The following is a 21,494-nucleotide window of genomic DNA, read 5'->3' on the forward strand; positions in this document are numbered from 1 at the left end:
ACCCTCCAGGGACGAGTGTTCCCATGGATGCAACCATCACTACAAGGTCTTGGGCTGTGCCTGTGTCTCACAGGAGTGGCCCAGCTTGTCCTGGGCCTGGCTTTGATCTGTTCTGACAGAGCCTGGGGTGGAGTTCTGGCTTGTGCCACTGCTCACTGAGGCACCTGGATGGCAGAGGGCACCAGGAACCACTCAACCTATCTGGCCCAAGGCGGACAGCTGGCAGGTCTGAGGTTATGGTTGAATACTAACATACACAAATCAGGTTTCATAATCAAAATGTAATGGCCTGGGTCCACTGGCCAGGCTGACCACACCAAGCAGGAGCTCACCCTTGACCAGATATGATGGGTACCTACCTACCCCCACTGAAAGGACCTGGGGGGGAGGATTTGCTCAGGGCATGGCTACCTGGGTCCCTGGTAGATGTCTCAGGCGCCACACCCCTCTTGAGTCCTGTACAGGCTCTGGGATGGGGGCAAGCCCAAGCCCCCAGCCCCTCCTGGCTCACCACAGACTTTCAATGACAGAGCAACACTTGGCAAAAATGTTCTCTGGAGCTTCTTCTGCCGATATCTAGAAAAGGGGGAGCCCAAGGGTCAGATGTAAGCCCTACAGCAGGGACACTGCCCCCCACCCTCAGATTATGGGACACCAGCAGATTTGCAGGCCCACGTGCTAGCTACCCCAAGGCCGAGCAACAAAGCAAGAGAGGAATGAGACGGGGTGGGAAATTCTGTCCCTTGGCCCAGTCCAGGAGGACAAGTGATGCAAGAATGGCCCTCTGTCCATCCCATTCCAGCTAAAGGTGGACCTTGAGGTGCTGAACTTGAGCCTTGGCTGGTGGGGGAAGGTGATATTTCTCAGGCTTCTGACAGGGACAAGGACATACATGGTCAGAGTCCTTGCATCTTCCTTACAGTGAAAAGTACAGGAGCCAGGTGGGTCATGTAAACTGGGACCCCGGGCATGCAAGGGAATGGCACTGGGGTTTTTCACAATATTTTGGAGCCTATTACACATTTATGTGCCCCACACAGCCTGTGCTCAATGGAGGAAAGATCCAGGGTGGATGTTGGGTAACCAAGGCCAGCCCCAGTGCCACACTGAACTGGTCAAACTGGACTCACTCCTAAGAAGTGTGACTGACCAGTGGGGAGTTACCTACATTTCGCAGCAGTTTCTTCTGTTGGTAGAAGGTCAAGACAGGCTCGCACAAGGTGTAATAGGTTGCCAGGTGACGGAACATGACCACTTCACAGTCTTCTGCCCTGCGCTCCACCTGGCCCCGGTGCAGCACCCGCTGGACCATGGTCTGCATGGAACAGTCAAACGCGATGACAATGTCGGGAGCCCGACCCACCTAGGCACCAACCAAGGGGACTGGATGAGGAAGGGGCCTTGGGCACCAGTTCTCCCAGAGACCAGGAGTGTGGTAAATATCAGGCCTCCCTAGTCTCTTACTTAATTCAAGTTCTGGGTACTTATTTTTCGGAGAGCTGCGTCAATTACGTTCACAGAGCTCCTGAGCCACACAAGGCACATGAGAGACTGGGTCTTGCCATCCTACCTACCCAGATCCACCCTCCCTGGAGGCAGTGAGGACATCTACTCTTGGCTCTCCTGCTAGAATGACCTTAGAGTGTATAGTACAAACAACTATGGCTCTGGTATTCTTTTCCTCCTTTTTTATGCAAGTGGTAAAAACATGATTTACCCATGACTTCACTCAGTAAAGATGACTCCATATCAGCACATATATCATTTCCTGACTGTCTATGAACACTTGCAGTTGTCCTTCAATATCACCAGGGGACTGATTCCAAGACTCCCCACAGGTATCAGAATCTTGGATACCCAAGTCTCTCTCATAAAATGGCATCATTATTTGCCTAGAATCTACATACATTCTCCTGTAGACTTTGTGTGTGTGTTATACTGGGATTGAACTCAAGGGCACTCTCCCATTGAGCTACGCCTTGCCCCACCCTTTTTATTTTTTGAAACCAGGTCTTGCAAAGTTGCTGAGGCTGGCCTTGAACTTGCATCCTCCTGCCTCAACCTTTTGAGTTACTCGATTATAAGCAGGTGCCAAGTGCCTGGCCACCCCGGCAGAGTTTAAAATCATTTCCAAATGACTTGTAATATCTAATGCAATGTAAATGCTGACCCACTGGGATTATAGGTGTGTGCCACTGCACCCGGCCCAGATACAATTTATTTATTTATTTTTTAATATTTGTGATCAGTGGTTGGTTGACTCCACAGTGGCGGGACCCATGGATGTGAAACTGGCAGATACAAAGAGTTGCCCCTATGTTATAAAGGAGCCAAGTCTTCCTAAATTAGTTGATAATTTAAATGTGATAAGAACAAGTTGATTTTCACATTCATGTACAAGAAGAAACCAGCAGAAATGGCCAGGAGATGCTTGGAAGAGAAAAGAAATAATAGGTGGTGGAAGTAGGGGAGGGGTATTGAACCCTCGAACCCTCCTAGACATTAAAACGTCATAAAGCCTCTCTAACAGCAGCACACAACCAGATAAATAAATAGACCCCTGGAACAAAACAAAGAACAGAAATAGATCCAAGTGAATATAGCAACTTGGCATATGGCTAGGATGATATCCTAAGTCAGTGGAAAAGAGATGGACTTTTAAATAAATGATGTTGGGATAACTGGTTAGCAACTCAGAAGAAGCTGAAATCAGCTCCTTCCCTCACTGTCGGAAATCGCCTCAACAAATAAATGGTAAATGAGAGAAATAAAACCATATGAGAACTAGAAAAAAACAACATGGAAAAATCACCTTATAACCTGAGAGCGAAGTAAATTACAGTCAAAATCCAGGAACAATAATGGTAAAGATTGATAAATGTGATGAACATTTGAAAACAAGGTGCATTAGCCAGAGTAGGCTTGGCACTTGGGAGGCTGAAGCAGGGGATAACCTGAATCCAGGAGCTGGGCTGGGTGACCAGCCTGGCAACAAGTGAGAAGGATCGGGACAAGGCGAGATGAGGAGGGAGAGAAGGAGTGAGGAAATACAACTCGCTTCACAAAAAAATAAATTACACACACACGTTAAAAGATAACTGACAAATTGAGAAAAAATATCTGCAAGCCATATCACAAAGAACTAGCACCACTGATACACAAAGACCTCCTGAGAGTCAACAGGAAGCTGATGCACATGCCTATAATCTCAGTGGCTCCAGAGGCTGAGGCAGGAGTATCACAAATTCAAAGTCAGCCTCAGCAACTTAGGACCTGTCCCCCCTCCAAAAAAATCTCTAAAAGTGCTGGGGATGTGCCTCAATAGTTAAACACTTTTGAGTCAATCCCTGGCACACACATACACACACAAAAAAAAAATCAACAAGAAAAATGGCAACAATTATTTGAAGAAAAATAAAATGTACAGAGGGAATTCAAAGAAGTGGCCTTTAAACTTTGGAAAGATACTTAAACTTAGATAAACACCAGATAAATCTGCACTGAAATATCATTTCTCAGTTAAGCAGGTTGACAAAAATCCAAGATTCTGGCAGCATCTTTTGTTGGTGTGGCTGTGAGGACACAGGCACTCTGACAAATTGCTGATACCAATGTAAAATGAAGAGCCGCTTGACAGTTTCCAGCAAGAGTCCGTTTCAAAGATAGTAGTGAAATTAGAAAGTGACGTTCAAAATATGGTGGCATGGTTTTGGAGGCAAAAGATGGAAACAATGGAAGGCCACAGGAGACTAACTGGACACATGCTGGCCCAGCCACACAATGGACCACTACAAGTTCATAAGAAGATCTCCTGACACTGACATGCCATCTTGGAGATGAGGAAACACTGGAAGTGGGGAATCGGGGGAAAGGGAAGTATACACAGAACGATGTGGAGGGACACACACACCCCTACTTTATTTCCAAGTGCCACAAGAACCCAAGAGCTGCTGAAAAGGGTGGCCTATGGGAGGAGGGCAGGTCTCTCAGGAGTGTCTTTATGTGGCTCTGTTTTGGAAGCATGAAATGATTTCTCAGTTCAAAAATTAGATTTTAGGAACAGCTCAGTAGTAGAGCTCATACTAGCATGCACACAGAAAACAAATCAGTAAAATAAAATAAATATTTAGCATGCACAAGGCCTTAATTCTGATCCCCAGTTCCATCAATAAGTAAAGGATAAAAATCTAAAACTAAAAAAAGCAGTCCCTAACTATAAAAAGCCAAACTGAAACAAATGAGCCCAATTGTGTCTCAATTTCATCACACAATTACACACAGAGAAAATCATTTTTTCAAGTGATCTGGTATTTTTATTGTACGTACGTAGGGGGATATATTATAAGGAAAAGTAAAGAAAGCTTCAGTAGTTTTATTCTTAGGGAAAAAAAAAATTGGTGGTACCGGGGACTGAATCCAGGGGCACTTTACCACTGACCTATGTATCCCCAGACTTAGCTTTACTTTTTATTTTGAGACAGGTCTCACTAAGTTGCTGAGGCTTGCAATCCTCCTGCCTCAGCCTCCCAAGTTGCTGGGATGACAGGTGTGCACCACTGCACCAACTTTAGTAGTTAATAATGACATGTTGTTTTGAAGCTATTTTGTATCTCATGAAATAATGCAAACGAGAGTACACTGATAGTATTAGCAACCAGAATTTTTAGTGAAAGGGAAGAGAGAAATAAAAGCACTGTAAATGTTACATGTGAACTGTCAAGATCAGTGTGGACTTATATTTTTCTTTTCAAAAGCACATGTTCTGACCTGAGGAACGGCTCAGTGGCAGAGGACTTGGTTAGCACCAGAAGACCCTGAGTTCAAGAAGACCATGGGTTCATTCCCAGCTCCATAAAACAAAAAGAAAGTACAAGTTTCTTTGCTCTGTCTGCTGTTGGCTGGAAACAACCAGCAGCAACAGGTGCTCTCTGCACTCAAACTGTGCACCACTTAAAAAGGGCCTCCTGAGGAGTGGACTACTGGGGATTGGGCAGGAAGAGTGTCAGGGAGTCCTGCGCCAAAGAGTCCTGTGTGTTTCAGAGTCCTGTGCCAGAAAGCAAAGCAACGTTCAACAGGAAGAGGTCGCCAGTGTCAGTGGGAAGGGGCTCCTCTAGGCCAAACATGTGATCAACCTAGCATCAGAAAGATAACTGCACAAATAAATTATAAATAAATAAATAAAGATAGAAAAGAAAGATAACTGCAGCTGACAGACACATTTAATAGGGACAGTTGTCCCTTGGTATCTATGGGGGATTGATTCCAGGAACCCAGCAGATACCAAAATCGAAGAAGCTCAAATCCCTTACATAAACTGGCACAGTATTGCGCAGAGCCTACACGTCCTCCCATAGGTTTTAATCGTCTCCAGCTGACTTAGGACACATACCACGATGTCAACACTGTCAGAGACGCTAGGCTGGTGTTTAGGGAACCCCGACAAGACAGTCTGCATGTTTTCAGCACAGAAGCCACATTTCCCCAGTTCCGGGGACTGAACCCAGGGGCCCAGGCACAGCCACACCCCCCAGCCCTTTCTATTTTTCACGTTGAGACAAAGCCTCACTGAGTTGCCCAGGCTGCCTGGAGCGTGGTCCTCTACCTCAGTCTCGAGTGCCATCACACCCAGCAAGAGGCGATGTTTAAAATGAATGCCTTCCATCTGCAGCTGCTTGAATCCATGGATGAGGGACCCACAGATAGGAGGGCCAACTGTGCATGAAGAGCCCGGAGTTCACCGTGAGCGAGAAAGCAGGGTGGAGGGCAACAGGACAAGGGGTCCTATGCCGCATGGGGGCAGGGCTTGGACCCGAGTCCTGTCTGCCGTGGCAGGCCTAGTGTCAGGCATCTATCCCGGCTTTCTCCTAGGAGCATGGTTTCAGGATAACCAAAAAGTAGTTGAGGAAGGAAACGTTCTTCATTAGGGAAGAATTCCAATACGGAAATATGGGGAAACTGGCCAGAAGGGAAAACTTAGCATTTAGCAACATTTAATTAAATAAATAATTCAGCTTAGCAACAGATGAGACCAGATGGGCGTTTTGCAACAGTAACTACGTGACCCCTCCTGGGTTTCCAGCGCTGTCTTGACAAAGTAGCAAGGGGGATCTAATGACACAGACAAGAGAACCTGAGGCTCCCACAGTTCTGGAGGCTGGAAGTCCAAGGTCACAGTGTCTGCAGGGCTGCTTTCTCCCGGGTCCTCTCTGTGACTTCTAGAGGTCGTCTTCTCCCTGTGTTCCCACACGGTTGTCCTTCTGTGTCCTTCTCATAGGGACTGTCCTGGTAATGGATTAGGCCCTCACTAATGAGCCTGTCAAAGACCCTATTTCCAAATACAGAAGACACATTCCGAGGTCTTAGGGCTTAGAATTTTTACTTTTATTTATTTCATTTATTGTTTGTGTGTGTGTGCGCACACGGACATGCTTGGGATGGAACTAGGACCTCATACTTGGTAGATGAGCGCTCTATCACTGAGCCCCACCCCAGCCCCAGGTCTTTCTCTTTTTCGGTGCTAGGAATTGAACCCAGAGGGTCTCTACTACTGAGCTACACCCCCAGCCCTTATTATATTTTTATTTTGAGACTGGGTCTCACTAAATTACCCACGCTGGCCTTGAACCTGCAGTCCCCCTGCTCAGCCTCACCAAGCCACTGGATGACAGGTGGCCCCCACTCCCTGCTGAGAGACAAAATTCAGCTCCCAACAGACTCCTTCCTAAGAAGGGGCCATCAGGCATCCAGGAGCCTCCTGACACGTTGCAGAGCAATGCTGTGCTGATCACAGGCTCCTCCACGGCCTGGCCGGCAAGCGCTGCAGAGCCGGACTGCGCGGAGACAGACAGAATGCCCCACCACCGCCAGAACACAGCAGAAAAGGACCTGTGCCAGCCCACATGAGCCTGGGTTTGGGTCTGTTTGTTTTTCCATTGCTGTTGTTCTGGATTGGCTTTGGTCTGGCTGCTGGGATGGACCCCAGGGTCACATGCATGCCAACCCACCCACAACGCTGTTCTTCCCCCTTTCTCAGGACCACCACAGGGCCCCAGAGAACACTGAGGGCCTGACACATTTAAGAAAACAACAACCATCTCAGACAATATCCTAATAGATGGGACAAAGTGACTCTGAGTCCCAATTCATAAGAAACATACAGAGAGGCACGTGTTCACAAAACCCAGCTTGCAGGGACGGCTCCGTGGTCAAGCGCATGCCTAGCACCGTGAGGCCATGGGTTCACCAGCACCAACAAACATTACAATCAACACGTGCTTTGCACCAGCAAGACACATACCATGTGACACTACAGTGAACTGAACACCTGGTTTCTTCAACAAATTGCAACGAAAAAAAAAACACCAAGATAAAAGAGAACCTGAGAAGAAAAGCTACGCAGGACCCGCACAGCCAACTGCAGCAGCCTGCGTCACATGACCCCATCACAGCAAGACGCCAACAGAAACAGACTGTTCAACACTCTCAGAAATCTGAACATCGACCATCAGCCTGAAGAGTGGAGAATGAGCTGTGATGGCAGGAGCACTCTGATTTTACAAGTCTCCCCCTTGGAGAAATATATGCTAAGTAAGATATTCGTGGATGGAAAAAAGATACTCAACTTGGATTCAATAAAGCTGTGGCTGACCTTCAGGTACAGGGAAGACGAAGGACACAGTGTGGGGGACAGACCCTGGTGGGCTGGGAGAGGCCCTGAGGAGACACAGCTGCAAGGCTCCCCAGGCTGACCAAGCCACTTTAAGAGGCATTTAAGAGAAGTGTGACATCGGGCAGTACGGAGGCATTAATGTTGATGGTTTCAGAGGGGTTGTGTGACATGGGAGCGGGAAGACACATGCCCCCTGGCAAGAGGGCTGGACACACAGAGAACCAGCGGCCACTCTGTGACAGGGGCTCCACCTGGCATGAGGGCTCATCTCTACGTCCCACTTCTGTGCGTTTCACATTGTCATCACAGACACTCGAAAGGCTTCTCTGCTGGCTTCCCACTCAGGGAGCAGTGGGAACACAGAGGTGACAGATTCTCGCTCTCTGGTGAGGACAGCGACTGTGACCGGGGTATGTCAAGTCTCTCCCAGGCTTCCACGGGTGGCGTGGGTGGTGCTTCCGAACCTGCTCGCTGCCAGCGCCGCTGTCCGACACACAGGCCGCCTCCTTCCTTTGGCACTTTTGTTTTTTAAGGAAGTGGTATCATTACTTGGATCCTTGGAAAATTAACGTCACTGGCCATAGGGGTACCTAAAAACGGTGTCACGCTCAGCCCTCTGTATCTGTTTCTGCCGTTCAACCAAACGACACAATGCGACAACCACTGACAGTGCCCAGACACGGTACTAGGTGTTGGTAAGTTCCCTGCAGATGTTTACAGTCCACAGAAGGGGACTAGGGGTGTATCTCAGGCTAGAGCACTTGCCTAGAAGGCATGGAGCCACGGGTTCCATCCCTGGCACCCCCCAAAATGAAACAAATGTAAGCGCCTACAGAAGAGTGTGCTCAGGCTCTGCACACACTCCGCCCTTTAATAAGGGTCTTGAGCATCTTTCCATTTTTGGCCTTTTCAACGAGTCCTGGAACCAATGTGGATGCCAAGGGGTGGCTGAACTGTCATGTGTTCAACTATTAGTTCAACCTCCGACCCAAGTAGTACCAGGAAGCACGCTGCCCTGGGGCTGGGCATCCCGACTTCACAGGACAGGTGTGGCCCCTGACCTTCAGATGCCCGTGCGCAGACGCAGAGACACCGCGCAGCCGCACAGGGTGCTGCACAACAGTGAGCTCTGTGGTCCTGGTCAGCAGGGAAGGGCGTCTGGGAGAGCTGAGTTTGGTGGGCGCAGGTGGTAGCCCCCCTTAAGAGAGGACATGGAGAGTGAGTGACCCATGCTGGGCACGTCGGAGTGAATTTCTTCTGGTTAGTTTTACATGTCAACTTGGATCTTACCAAAGGACCTGTATGGACCCAGATCAGGTGGCCTGTGGCATGGAGAGATCGTTTCAATAGTGTTTACAAATGAATAAGCTGGAAAGAGAAACCCGTGGCAGGCTGGCGGTCTCTAGGCATTTCTGGGATTTGTGAAATTCCACTTAAACCCCTTCAAAGAAATCCTGGCACTTTGATGGAATCAAAGGTCACCGGAGGCTGGGTCAGCTGTCCCCATGGGTGGGTGGGGCCGTGCCCTTTGTTCACACCTCCACGGCAGTGGTTATGTTGGGCTCACTGTGATGAAGTGACAGGCTATTAATGGCTCCCTTTCTTTCCTGGACCCAAGAGCTCACGGAGGGCAAAGGCCCAGCTGATTAATTTCTTGGTCTGCCTCAGCCCCCACCCAGCACCAAGTCTAAAGCAGGTGTCCTGTGACAATGCGAACTACATGTATCCCACAAGTGTGCAGAGCCTCAGGACAGAAGCTGCGACACCCAAGCCTCGAGCCCCGTGGTCCACCGTGGGCCATCCGGACTGCACAGCCTTACCCATTTTGTTTTTTTGGGAATCCAGGCCCAACACTTAAAAATGGGGGAGCTTCCACACCAGCTTCTCTGGAAAATTGACTGACTTGGCAACTCGGGGGCCTGCACGTCCCCATGGCAACAGCAGTGTGAACGCTTTCTGAGCTTCTGCAGAGCCCAGCGCTATTCTCAACACTCTGTGTGGATGAATTCATCTTCTGGAACGTTCCACGTGCTCACACCATTATTATTCTGACTTTTCACAAGGGATCCAGGGCTTGTCCAGGGTCACACAGTTTAGGTGCTGGAGGCAGGGTGGAAGCCCAGGCAGTCCCAGTCCCAAGGACCCAGTTTAACCCTCCCCAAATGCAAAGCCCACCAGGAGGAGTACAGACCCTACTCCTTCTTTATGGACTGTCTGGGAGCTAAACCCACCACACCTCATGAGGCAGACAGTTTACCCCCCAAGTACCAGGGGCAGGGCAGCAAGATACTGCAGTGACTGCCTCTCTTCACTCAAAGAGCTCACCAGTTCCTCACCCAGGTTCATCCCCTCCAATCTGTATCCAGTACAGCCTCACCTGAGGTGGGAAGGGACAGTCTTACCCATACACACACACACACACACACACACACACACACCGTGGGGGGACACTCACGATGCGCTCAAACTCCTTGGCCTGCTTCAGTTCCCGGGGAAAGCCATCAATGAGGAAGCCCCGGCTCTCTGGGTGGGACAACATATTCTTGCTGATCATGTCTAGGATGAGGCCCTGGGAAGAAAGTGGGAGAAGTCAGTGCTTGGGCCCCAGTCTCTACAATGGTCATTCCTTAGTTGGGACTTTAGGTGAGGATGGGGAACACAATGTTCCACACTGCCCTGGGTTTTCTTTTCTTACTTTCCTCCTCCACCAATGCCCCCAGCCCTGTGCTGGAAATGGAACCCAGGGCCTTGCATATGCTAGGCAAGTGCTCTGCCACCGAGCCACACCCCCAGAACTAAATTGCTAGGGTTTTCTTTGTTTTGCTTTTGCTTTTTTGAGAGAGGGTCTTATACCCTGAATTCCAAGTCAGCTCTGATCCCTGGGGAAACAGTTTTCATTCTTTCCTTTTTACTTTTTGCTGTAATAGGACTTGACGCAGGGCCTCGCACACGCCAGGCAGGTGCTGTACCACTGAGCCACACCCCCAGCCCAGAGGAACGGGGTCTGAGAACTGGGCACGTCAACCATGTGCTGGGTGAGTGTCTGCCAGGGGTAGGCTGCCATTTAATCTTTACTATGATGCTATAAGGTAGGTGCCAGGATTACCTTTCTTTTACAGTTTATGACACACTTTCAAAAGAGGCCAGTGACACGGGGTTACAAAGAGAATAAACATTGTGGTCCTTTAGTACACAAAGGGAATTGGTTCCAGGGCCTCCACAGACACCAAAACCCAAGAATGCCCCAGCCCCTTGTGCAAAATGGTATAGCATTTGCACAGAGCTCAAGCACAGCCTACTGTAGACCTGAGGTCATGTCTAGACACACCAGGTGAAGACTGAGAGAACAGCTGGTAAGACCGTGTTGTTTAGAGAACGCTGACACGAAAAAAAGGCCTACTTATCTTCAGCAACTTCTTCCTGAATATTTTTGATCCACAGTTGTTGGAAACTATAGATGTGGAGTCTGCTGTCACAGCTGATTTTATTAAATGATTCTTAGGTACCAGGCACACTTCCCAGCACTTTATAGGAATGATCTCTTCCCTACTCACCATGACATTTTTGGGGGTGCTGCTGGGGAGCGAGCCCAGGGTCTTGTACATGCTCAGCACTCTCTACCACTGAGCTGTACCCCAGGCCTTGACACAGTTGTTGATGTAGTCTCCCCATTTCCCAGATAGGAGGCTCAGCATAGCAAACCAGTGGCCCAGGCAGGAGCCACAGCCTTCCCAGAGTTTGCCCTGATGTCCACCCCCACCTCCTCTTCCCATGAGCTCTCACCGAGGGTACCAGAAGTCCCTGCAGCATCATGTCACGGATCTGTCGGCCCCGATGGGTGCTTTTCTGGGCTTCCTGCCGCAGCAGCTGACCCAGCCCCACATGGCAGAAGCCATACTTAGTGGCCATGTTCTTGCACTGTGTCTCTTTGCCACAGCCTGGGCCACCCACCACAAAGATGATCAAGGAAGACTTGAGGATGTCTGTGGTGCCCAGGAGGAGGAGGAGCAACATGGTGAGTGCCTGCAGGGACCAGCTGGCACCGATGGGCTTGTGTCCTCAAGCTAGTGTGTGCCTTTGGATGACACAGATCTCGGGGCATAGCCTCTTTTGGCATAGGGGAGCCTTGGGGGCACATGTCTGTTCCCAGTGGTTCATCTAGGAGTGCTGTGCAGCCATGCAGGAGTGAGGATCTGGGCCTACACAGGCAAGGCCCTGGGTGCACGGCATCTTGGGGAAGCGTTCCGTTTTTACAATTGAGGAAACTGAGGCTCAGAGAGGGGCAGGAATTCACCTATGCCTTCAGACTCGTGCCATGCTATGTGCCTAGTGTCCTTGTATTTGTTCCTGAACTTGCCAAATTCATTTCTCCTTGCTGTTCCCTCCACCAGGAAAATCTCTGCCTATCTCAATTTCCTCTGGTCATAGCGTAATCATCAGGTCTTCCCTGATGCCTGTCTAAAGAGACTTCTCTGTCTTAGAAACCCAGTCATGTCTTTCCCTGTCATGTACTTGGTTTTGTGTCCCTAGCCAGCCTCTGTACTCCAGGAGGGCAAGGGCCGTTTGTCTCACCCATCCCTATGTTCCCACCAATTGTCATGGTTCCTGGCATCTAGTAGTGGATGGGGAATAAATGAATGTCCAGTCAGTGGTTTATGGTTCATTTTTGTGTCTTGCTTCCCTACCCCTTTGCTTAGCCAACTCCTATGCATCCCTCAGTGCCCAGTTGAAATTACCCCTTTTCCCTCTGCCATCAGAGCCTCACAGTGCTTCCCCTGTTGCCTCCTCGGGTGTAGATTCCATTTTTCTGAGTCTGTCTCTTCTGCTACATTGTAATCTCCAAGGAGACAAAGAACTGGTTTAACCTTGAGGGCCCAGAACTCAGAAGGCACACTATTTCCGAAATGGCTCAGTGAGTGAATGACTGGGAAGATGTGCAGCTTTGTTACTGCCGTGACTGGGAGGGGTGTACACACGGGATGGCGGGGAACCTGCACCTCTCTTCTGCCCTCTAGTCTCCTTCCCCCCCGCCCCAGTAACCCAGCTACCCCCGCGATATTACCCTTCTCCTGGGGCCTCAACGGCCTGGCCATCTGGGGCAGCTTGGACTTGTACAAACCCATCCTGCCAGCATCCCTTGGGGTTGTCGCACCCCATCCCCACCCACTCGCTGACCCCTCTGGGCTCTGCTCTACGTCACAAGGCCCTCCCTGCCCCCGATTACTTTGCCGGATGCTGGAGATTCCCCTTACACACCGGGGCAGGGGGTTGGAAATGAGCCCTCAACAGTCCCAAGCAGAGCCTGGCTGCTGCCTGACCGACCAGGCGAGCCTTGGTTGCTATGGTGACGCGGCCTCCTGGCCCCCATTTCCGGAGCGCGGCGGCGCATGCGCGAAGCACCCGGGACACGCGAGACGTTTCCTCCCAGCTTACCCAGGGTGCCCCGCGGCCCCTGGCTGTGACATTACGGAGGAAGGCGTTTCCACACGTCGTGGTTAAATTATCCGCGTCGTACACAAGCATGTCTGCCACCGAAAGCGGCTTATTTGTCTCACAGTGGGCCTGGGTGTGTTGAGTCTGAGATGGGATGGGGAGGGGAAAACACAAACGATAGTTTTGACTACCCACAACCCTGGAGGATGGTGCCGTCGGTCAGCAGCGGACTTCCGCTTCCGGCCGGGCTGCGGCGCGTGCGCAAAATGACGTGGGGAGGGTTACTTCCGGGTGTTTTTTTCCCAGGGCCCGCGGGGCGTAGTGCTTGCAGTCTTCGCTGTCCTCTCTCGGAATCGGAAGCCTGACACCTAGAGTGCGGCTTGCTCGAGACTAAGGGACGCGGGCCCCGCGCCAGACGAACAGAATCCACATCGGACTGGACCCGACCCACTGACCATGGCGGCCCTGGTGAGTACGAATGAAGCAGGGTTCGGGGGTCCTGGCGGCGGCCTGGCTGGCGGCCCCTCACTCACCATCCTGCCTCCTCTCCGCAGGGTCCCGGCGCTCCGAATGTCACCGAGTATGTTGTTCGAGTTCCCAAGTAAGTCCCTGGCCCTGCCCACCCCGAAAAAAAAAAAAATCGAAACCTTAGCGAGCTTCCAGTCAGCTACTTTGTTCTGTTTGAAACTGGTTAAATCTTTGTACATACTGTCCCCTCTGCCACTAGTGTCCTTCCATACCAACTGTGATTCCATCCTGTAAAATTCAGTTCCAGCATTTTCCTTCTCCAGGAAGCATTCCCTGCCTGTGCTCCCTCACTAGGCCAAGTTCTCAGTTATCCCCCACATCTTGGGTTCCCCCAAATCTTTGTTATTCCTCATCTTTTTGAGATTGGGAGGAGATGGATCCAGCTTCCATGACAAAGTGGGGATCCTTGGAGTCTTTCATATGTTCTCAGCACTGTGCAGCACAAAGAGCTGAACAAGGTGGGTTTGCTGAATGACTAATTGAATTAGCACTGCCTTTTTTGCCTCCTCCAGGAACACAACCAAAAAATATAACATAATGGCTTTCAATGCAGCTGATAAAGTCAATTTTGCTACATGGAATCAGGTAAGTCTCTGGTTCTGGGAAGTGGTGGAAGATTAGAGAATCTGACCTTAGACTCAAGGATGGTTATGGTTGTTTAGCTGTAATGGTAACTAAGGTGCCAGAGGCAATGGTACACATCTATAATTCCAGCTACTGCCAAGTCCAAGCCTGGAGAATCATAAGTGTAAGGCCAGCCTGGGAGGCCTTAGTAGGTGTCTCCATTATCAGATCAACTGATCTGATATCTCAGTGCTTGTGTTCCAGTAACCCTTCTTTTACTAAGAACTCAAAAGCACAAGAGCAGTGATGCTGGAAAGTTGGATATGTCAAAGGCATAAAGTGCCTCTTTTAAATGAAAAGAGGAAAGTACAAGGTATTTTGAGAGAGTCTTACAACTTTCGTTGTAGTATATTATTATCATCGTTCTATTTAATAAGTAGTTGTTGTTGTTGTAAGTGCCAAATTCCCTTTACCCAGATTCATCAAGTGCTAGCTAGCATCCTGTGCTCTTTTTGCTAAGAGGGAAGTTGGCTTTGAGCACCTGGAGTACAGTGTAGTGAGAGTTAGGGGTGTTCCTCACAGGAGCACGGCCCAAGCCAAGGTGGGCCCCTGAGAGACTTTTCTTCCTTCCCCTCCAGGCCCGGCTAGAGAGGGACTTGAGTAACAAGAAGATTTACCAGGAGGAGGAGATGCCTGAGTCAGGTGCAGGCAGTGAGTTCAACCGCAAGCTTCGGGAAGAGGCTCGTCGGAAAAAGTACGGCATCATCCTCAAGGAGTTCCGGCCTGAGGACCAGCCCTGGCTCCTACGTGTCAATGGAAAATCAGGCAGAAAGTAAGTGGCAGCGGAGGAAGTGTGCCAACCCAGGGACCACCCCCCACACACTGTGCACTTGTTGGGTGCCTCCTCTGAACCTCAGTTCCCCAGCTATGTGAGATAACCGTGCCTGCACTTCCTCCCTTATTTTGTTTTTGAACACGAACCAAGTTGGTACTTATGCCTGCTTCTGTGGCAGCCCTGAGGGCCATCAGTGGCACTTGTCTCTTGTGATGACCTTTTGGAAAGGGCATTCTGGGGCAGAGCAGGAAGGGTGTTGCAGGTTGGCGCAGGCATTCCAGGTAGAACTGGGTTGTGCAGGGTTCTTGGTGCCCAGGGGAGCCTTGAATAGTTATAGGCTGGGAAAGGACTCAGAGCAAGATTGCCTGGATTTGGGATAACAGCAAGTAAGGGTGGAGGCCATGGGCAGTTGCTTGGGCTCAAGGAGATGGTGGCCTGGGTTGAGTGTCCACTTCAGATCTGCTCCAGTCTGGCTTCTTGAGTTCCTGGTCATAGCCCATGCGACAGAGCCATAAGTGATTGTTGCATAAGCCCAATATTGAACTTGCTCTACTAAGAGGGAGCGCTGTCCCTGCCCTCCAGCTGGGAAAATCGAAGCTGGGTTCATCTGGGCTTGCCCAGGGCTTGTCATGGGCTTTCCCCAGGTGCTACAGAGGAGGCACACAGGGAGGCACGTGCAGGCCGCAGGCAGGTCCTGTGCACCTGTTTCATGGGCCAGGCCATGACCTGACTGTGGCTCCCTGCAGGTTCAAGGGCATAAAGAAGGGAGGAGTGACGGAGAACACATCCTACTACATCTTCACCCAGTGTCCTGACGGAGCCTTCGAGGCCTTTCCTGTGCACAACTGGTACAATTTCACACCACTGGCTCGACACCGCACGCTCACTGCTGAGGAGGCTGAGGAGGAGTGGGAGAGGTGAGCTGGCAGGGGCCGGGAGGTGCTTCCCTAGCAGCAGGCCAAGCTGTGCTGGAGTCTGGGCACTCGGCGGACCAAGGCAGTGCCCACCCGCCCACATAGAGCTCTCAGGGAGATATGGACCCTTGAGAGCTGGTGAGCCTGGTGCAGGAGGTGGCAGAGCAGCGTGGGGCCAGCTGGCAGCTGCCGGGTTAGCTGCCTTGGTGGGTCTCTTTCACGTGCCACTGCAAGGGGACCTTTACAAGGGGGCTCAAAAGGGGCCTCCTGATGCAGCCATGGCATTTCTGGCCTTGGAAATGGGGACAGCACAGGTACAGTTGTGGGGCCAAGGACATGGCAAAACAAGCTGGAGCAGAGTGATTGTGGGGAGAGCTGGGAACATGGGCCTTGCAGTCCTAGCTGAGGATCTGACATTCCTGGGTCACTGCAGCCCTGGGGCATCCATTTGGTGCAGGAAGGCGCTGTGGGCATGTCTGCAAAACTCTTGTCTGCGTGTGTCACAGAGTGGCAGGAATGGCCCAAGGAATCACAGCCCTCAAAGGGCTGAAAGACATCCTCCCTTCCTGGCCCCACCTTTGTTTAGTCATTTCCTTGAGTTGAAATTTTCACATTGGGCCAAGATTAGCTTAGCTCCAGTCCCCTTCTCCCCTGGGTTAGCCTCTGGCCTGGGATCCTCTGCCCGCTACTGTCTGTGCCTTGCTCTGCTTCTTGACCCCCTGAGGCTTTATTGTGGCCCTGGGCAGGCACCCCCTGTGGTGCTCTCTGCTTTCCTCTCTGTTTGTGATATTGTCTTTAGAATCTGCTTTCACAGCTTCCAGGAGAAAAGTTTGTTGTTTTAATGAGTCAAAGCAGGAGGGATGTGCCATCTCTGGATCACAAGTTCAATCTGCTTAGCCAACAAGCATTGTTGTGCTTCCCTAGCAGCAGGCCAAGCTGTGCTGGCACGTGCAGGCCGCAGGCAGGTCCTGTGCACCTGTTTCATGGGCCAGGCCATGACCTGACTGTGGCTCCCTGCAGGTTCAAGGGCATTTTTTAAATTGTAAATTGTTATATACGACAGCAGAATGCATTACGATTCATATTACACATATGGAGCACAATTTTTCATATCTCTGGTTGTATATAAAGTATATTCACACCATTCGTGTCTCCATACATGTACTTAGGGTAATGACGTCCGTCTCATTCCACCATCTTTTTTACCCTCTTGCCCCCTCCCTTTCCCTCCGTCCCCTTTGCCCTATCTAGCGTTCCTTTAATCTTCCCATGCTCCCCCTCCCAACCCCAGCCTCCTATGAATCAGCCTCCTTATATCAGAGAAAACATTTGGCATTTGGTTTTCTGGGATTGGCTAACTTCACTAAGCATTATATTCTCCAACTCCATTCATTTACCTGTAAATGCCATGATTTTATTTTCTTTTATTGCTGAGTAATATTCCGTTGTGTATATATGCCACATTTTCTTTATCCATTCATCTACTGACAGCCATCTAGTTTGTTTATATAGTTTCTTGAGGGCCTTGAGGGCCTCAGGCCAAGGGACTGGGGACACCTATTTTTACTCAGCTTTTTTTTTTTTTAATTATTATGTTTAAAATTTGTTCTATTTAGACACATGTGACAGTAGAGTGTTACTCATCTTTTTCTGATGTGCAGACAGGCACATTAGAAGCAGAAGTCAGGACATTTGGTCAGCACACTCATCAATCTTATTTATTTATTTATTTTTGCGGGGCAGGGGCGGGGATCAGGGGATAGAACTCAGGGACACTCGACCACTGAGCCACATCCCCAGCCCTATTTTGTATTTTATTTAGAGACAGGGTCTCACTGAGTTGCTTAGTGCCTCACTTTTGCTGAGGCTGGCTTTGAACTCTCGATCCTCCTGCCTCAGCCTCCTAAGCCACTGACATTATAGGTGTGTGCCACTGCACCCGGCCTGTTTTGTTTTGTTTTTAAGGACAGTCACACTGTTTAACAATGGTCACCACCAGTCGTCTACAGAATTTTACCATCTTCCCAAACTGAACCCCATCCAACACTAACTCCCCAGTGCCTGGCACCGGCCATGATGTTCTCAGTCTCTGGATCTGAGGGTCCCAGGGCCCCTCTGAGTGGAGTCCCACAGCGTGCAGTGTGTATCCTTGCGTATTTGGCTTTTTGGTTTTTTTCCTTTTTTTTTTTTCCAATGCTAGGGACAGAACCCAGGGCCTTGTACATGCTAGGCACGTACGCTGCCACTGCGCCACACCCAGCCCAGGGTGTCTTCCATGTTCCCCGAGCATGTTGTCCTTGGATTCATCTGACCTCTACCAGGGCTATTCTCCTTTTTTTTTTTGGTACTGGGAATTGAACCCAGGGGCGCTTAACCACTGAGCTACATCCCCCGCCCCCTCTCTTTTTTAATAACTATGAAAACCTGAAGATTGTGGTTTAAAACATAAAATGTCTCGTCACCATTTCTCAGTGTGCACTTATGTAGTGTTAAAGGCATTCACCGTGTTGGGACAGGTTTCGTTCCTTCCTACAGTGCCTGTGAATTTTGCACTCACTGTTGGATGTAGCCCCTGAGCCCTTCACTAAGTGAAGGGCCGTCATTGGTTGCCATGATCCATGGAATGGTGTTCCAGTGGAAATGTCACTATGCCTGTCATTAAGAGAAAGAGAAAGGTACCTGTAAAGGATAAGAGGAGTGTGACATGAATACGAGATGGCCAGTCTGTGGCCTGGGAATGGCCCTGTGCCCCAGGGGGCAGAGACTCTAGCACCATCCAGACCTTGAGGCCCTCAGGTGGAGGGAGGTGGGCAGCCAGTTCCCTCATGGGATTCCAGTGTGTCTTGTGGCCCTGGCTGAGCCCCTTGCTAAGGCAGCGTCTGTGGTTCCTGTCACCCCCTGGGTCCTGCACACGGAGGTGCAGATGCCGAGCCCCTGCCTTGCCTTCACTTGGTCACCCTGCCTTGCCTTCACTTGGCCCACAGGAGGAATAAGGTCCTGAACCACTTCAGCATCATGCAGCAGCGGCGGCTGAAGGACCAGGACCAGGACGAGGACGAGGAGGGGAAGGAGAAGCGGGGCCGCAGGAAGGCCAGCGAGCTGCGCATCCACGACCTGGAGGATGACCTGGAGATGTCCTCTGATGACAGCGACGCCAGCGGCGAGGAGGGTAAGTGTCGCTCGTGCTGACTGTAGATGGAGAGGGGGCTGATGGGCTGATGTCACCAAGAGAGGCTTGTCGTCGTTGTTGTCCTGGAAATGACTGGAAGGCAGGAGCTGGAGAGCCGAGGCACGGCCTCCATTGGGGCTGAATGACTGGCGTCTCTCACCTGGCTCTGGGTGATTTGGGGCAGTGGTGTGTGAGCCTGGGGCTGCGGGCGGCTCTGGACTGGGCTGCTTGCTGTAAGCGCTGCTCGCAGATCTGCCCTCGCCTTCTGGAAGAACTGGCCAGGTCTGGGGGGCCAGTCATCCACTCCCAGGACGTCAGAACATGGTAGAACCTGAAGGACGCAGTGGTCCATGGCCTGAGTCCCCTCTGCCCTCCCCCAGGCAGCAGAGCCCCCAAGGCCAAGAAGAAGAAGCCACTGACCAAGGCGGGCAGGAAGAAGAAGAAGAAGAAGGGCTCGGATGATGAGGCCTTTGAGGACAGTGATGACGGTGACTTTGAGGGCCAGGAGGTAGACTACATGTCCGATGGCTCCAGGTGAGGCAGGCGGGAGGCGGGGGTGAGACCCTGGCTGGCCTCCAGAGGCGCCCGCTCACCCTCTGCCCGCCTCTTACAGCAGCTCCCAGGACGAGGCAGAGGGCAAACCGAAGGTGCCGCAGCAGGAGGACGGGCCCAAAGGTAGGCGGGGGCCAGGTGCTGGGGGCAGTCAGCAGGCAGGGTCCCTCCTGCTCTGCTCACCCCGTCCCCTCGCCAGGTGTCGATGAGCACAGTGAGAGCAGCGAGGAGAGCGAGGAGGAGAAGCCTCCTGAGGAGGACAAGGAGGAGGAGGAGGAGAAGAAGGCCCCCACCCCGCAGGAGAAGAGGCGCAGGAAAGGTGGGCTCCCCTTGTCGGCCTCGCGCAGGCCCTGGTGCCCTGCCCCCCACCCCTCCCCCTGAGCCTCCTGCCCTGGTGGAAGTGAGGATGGGCGGGGGTCTTGCTGTGGTCCTGACTCTGCAAAGCTGGCTCCTGCAGACAGCAGTGATGAGTCAGACAGCTCGGAGGAGAGTGACATTGACAGTGAGGCCTCCTCAGCCCTGTTCATGGCGGTAAGTAGCAGTCTGGGGCCTGGGCCAGGCAGGTGTCTGTTTGCAGGCTCACACCCCCCACCCTAACCTCTGCAGAAAAAGAAGACACCCCCCAAGAGGGAGCGGAAGCCGTCGGGAGGCAGTTCACGGGGCAGCAGCCGCCCTGGCACACCCAGTGCAGAGGGGACCAGCACCTCCTCCACCCTGCGGGCAGCTGCCAACAAACTGGAGCAAGGTGAGCTATTGGCCCGATCTGTGTGCTCCTGAGTCCCTGGGCTAGGGTCCACCCTCCACCCCAAGACTCATCCTGACCCTGCTCCCACAGGGAAGAGAGTCAGCGAGGCACCAGCCGCCAAGCGGTTACGGCTGGACGCCGCGCCCCAGAGCCTGTCCGGAAAGTCGACCCCGCAGCCGCCCTCTGGAAAGTCCACGCCCTGCAGCGGGTAAGTTGGTTAGGACGCAGGGGCTGGGCAGGGGCCACTGCAGGATCTCGCTGACCCTGACCCTCCGTTCCTCAGTGATGTGCAGGTGACCGAGGACGCCGTGCGCCGCTACCTGACGCGGAAGCCCATGACCACTAAAGACCTACTGAAAAAGTTTCAGACCAAGAAGACGGGGCTGAGCAGTGAGCAGACGGTGAACGTGCTGGCCCAGATCCTGAAGCGGCTCAACCCCGAGCGCAAGATGGTCAATGACAAGATGCACTTCTCCCTCAAGGACTGAGATCTACCCCTGCCCAATAAAACTGTCTGTTCCAGACCTGCCCACGTCTGCTGCCTGGTTGTCCTCGAGTCCTGCGCCCCTGTATTAGCGACCACAGAAGTGCCTGGGCAGTATCCTTCCCCAGTCACTCTCTGGTGCCACCTCCTGTTGCCTTATAGGCACCTGGAAGACAGGGCTCTCCTGGCAGCTCAGCACGTGCACTGGGACAGCCCAGTCATAGCGGCTGTGGCTTCGACTGCCTTCAGGGCCTCTGCCTTCAGCCAGGCTCCTGGCCCAAGACCTAGCAAGCGCTCAGTTCCAGTGACTCCACTGTCAGTTGCCCACACTAGTATTTTTGTTTTTCACATCAACTGCTGTGTTTGGGTAGTGTCTTGTCCCTGATGTTTTTGATCCCCTCTTGAATTCTTAGGTTTTTATTTTAAGCATCCCTACCTTACAGCTTGTTTGACGAGTCTAGAATCTGCATTTGTGAGCGTCTGCAGTGTCCTCTGCCTTCCCTTGTGGATAGGATATTTCTCAGGTTGTGATTTGGGGTGGGGTCCTCACAGGAGTCCTGGCAGGCCTACTTTTTAGGCAGGTCATTCAAGATGGTTTTAC

At 51.5% G+C, this 21,494-nt stretch overlaps 2 protein-coding genes across 3 annotated transcripts; one reads left to right on the forward strand and one right to left on the reverse strand.

The window, feature by feature from the left end:
* Positions 1-420: 420 nt before the first annotated feature.
* LOC114105781 (adenylate kinase isoenzyme 1) lies at positions 421-11,587 on the reverse strand. The gene is made up of 4 exons (XM_071603516.1): positions 11,453-11,587; positions 10,125-10,238; positions 1,169-1,363; positions 421-576 (listed from the first exon to the last, which is right to left on the reverse strand). The coding sequence occupies exons 1-4, from the start codon at positions 11,576-11,578 to the stop codon at positions 508-510; spliced, it is 504 nt and encodes a 167-aa protein (XP_071459617.1). The 5' UTR covers positions 11,579-11,587; the 3' UTR covers positions 421-507.
* Positions 11,588-13,140: 1,553 nt separating this feature from the next.
* Positions 13,141-20,937, forward strand: Gtf2f1 (general transcription factor IIF subunit 1). Of its 2 annotated transcripts, XM_027952639.3 has the most exons (13): positions 13,141-13,570; positions 13,657-13,703; positions 14,143-14,215; positions 14,833-15,026; positions 15,776-15,946; positions 18,928-19,112; positions 19,493-19,646; positions 19,726-19,787; positions 19,864-19,983; positions 20,122-20,195; positions 20,271-20,409; positions 20,500-20,617; positions 20,693-20,937. In XM_027952639.3, exons 1-13 carry the CDS (start codon positions 13,559-13,561, stop codon positions 20,895-20,897), a joined length of 1,554 nt encoding a protein of 517 aa, XP_027808440.1. In that variant the 5' UTR covers positions 13,141-13,558; the 3' UTR covers positions 20,898-20,937. The 2 variants fall into 2 exon arrangements, with proteins under 2 accessions (XP_027808440.1, XP_027808442.1); XM_027952641.2 differs by lacking the exons at positions 13,141-13,570; positions 13,657-13,703; positions 14,143-14,215 and adding an exon at positions 13,993-14,088.
* The last annotated feature ends 557 nt before the right edge of the window (positions 20,938-21,494 follow it).

The sequence above is a fragment of the Marmota flaviventris genome, chromosome 1 (genome assembly GCF_047511675.1).
Source record: "Marmota flaviventris isolate mMarFla1 chromosome 1, mMarFla1.hap1, whole genome shotgun sequence".
Lineage (NCBI taxonomy): Eukaryota > Metazoa > Chordata > Mammalia > Rodentia > Sciuridae > Marmota > Marmota flaviventris.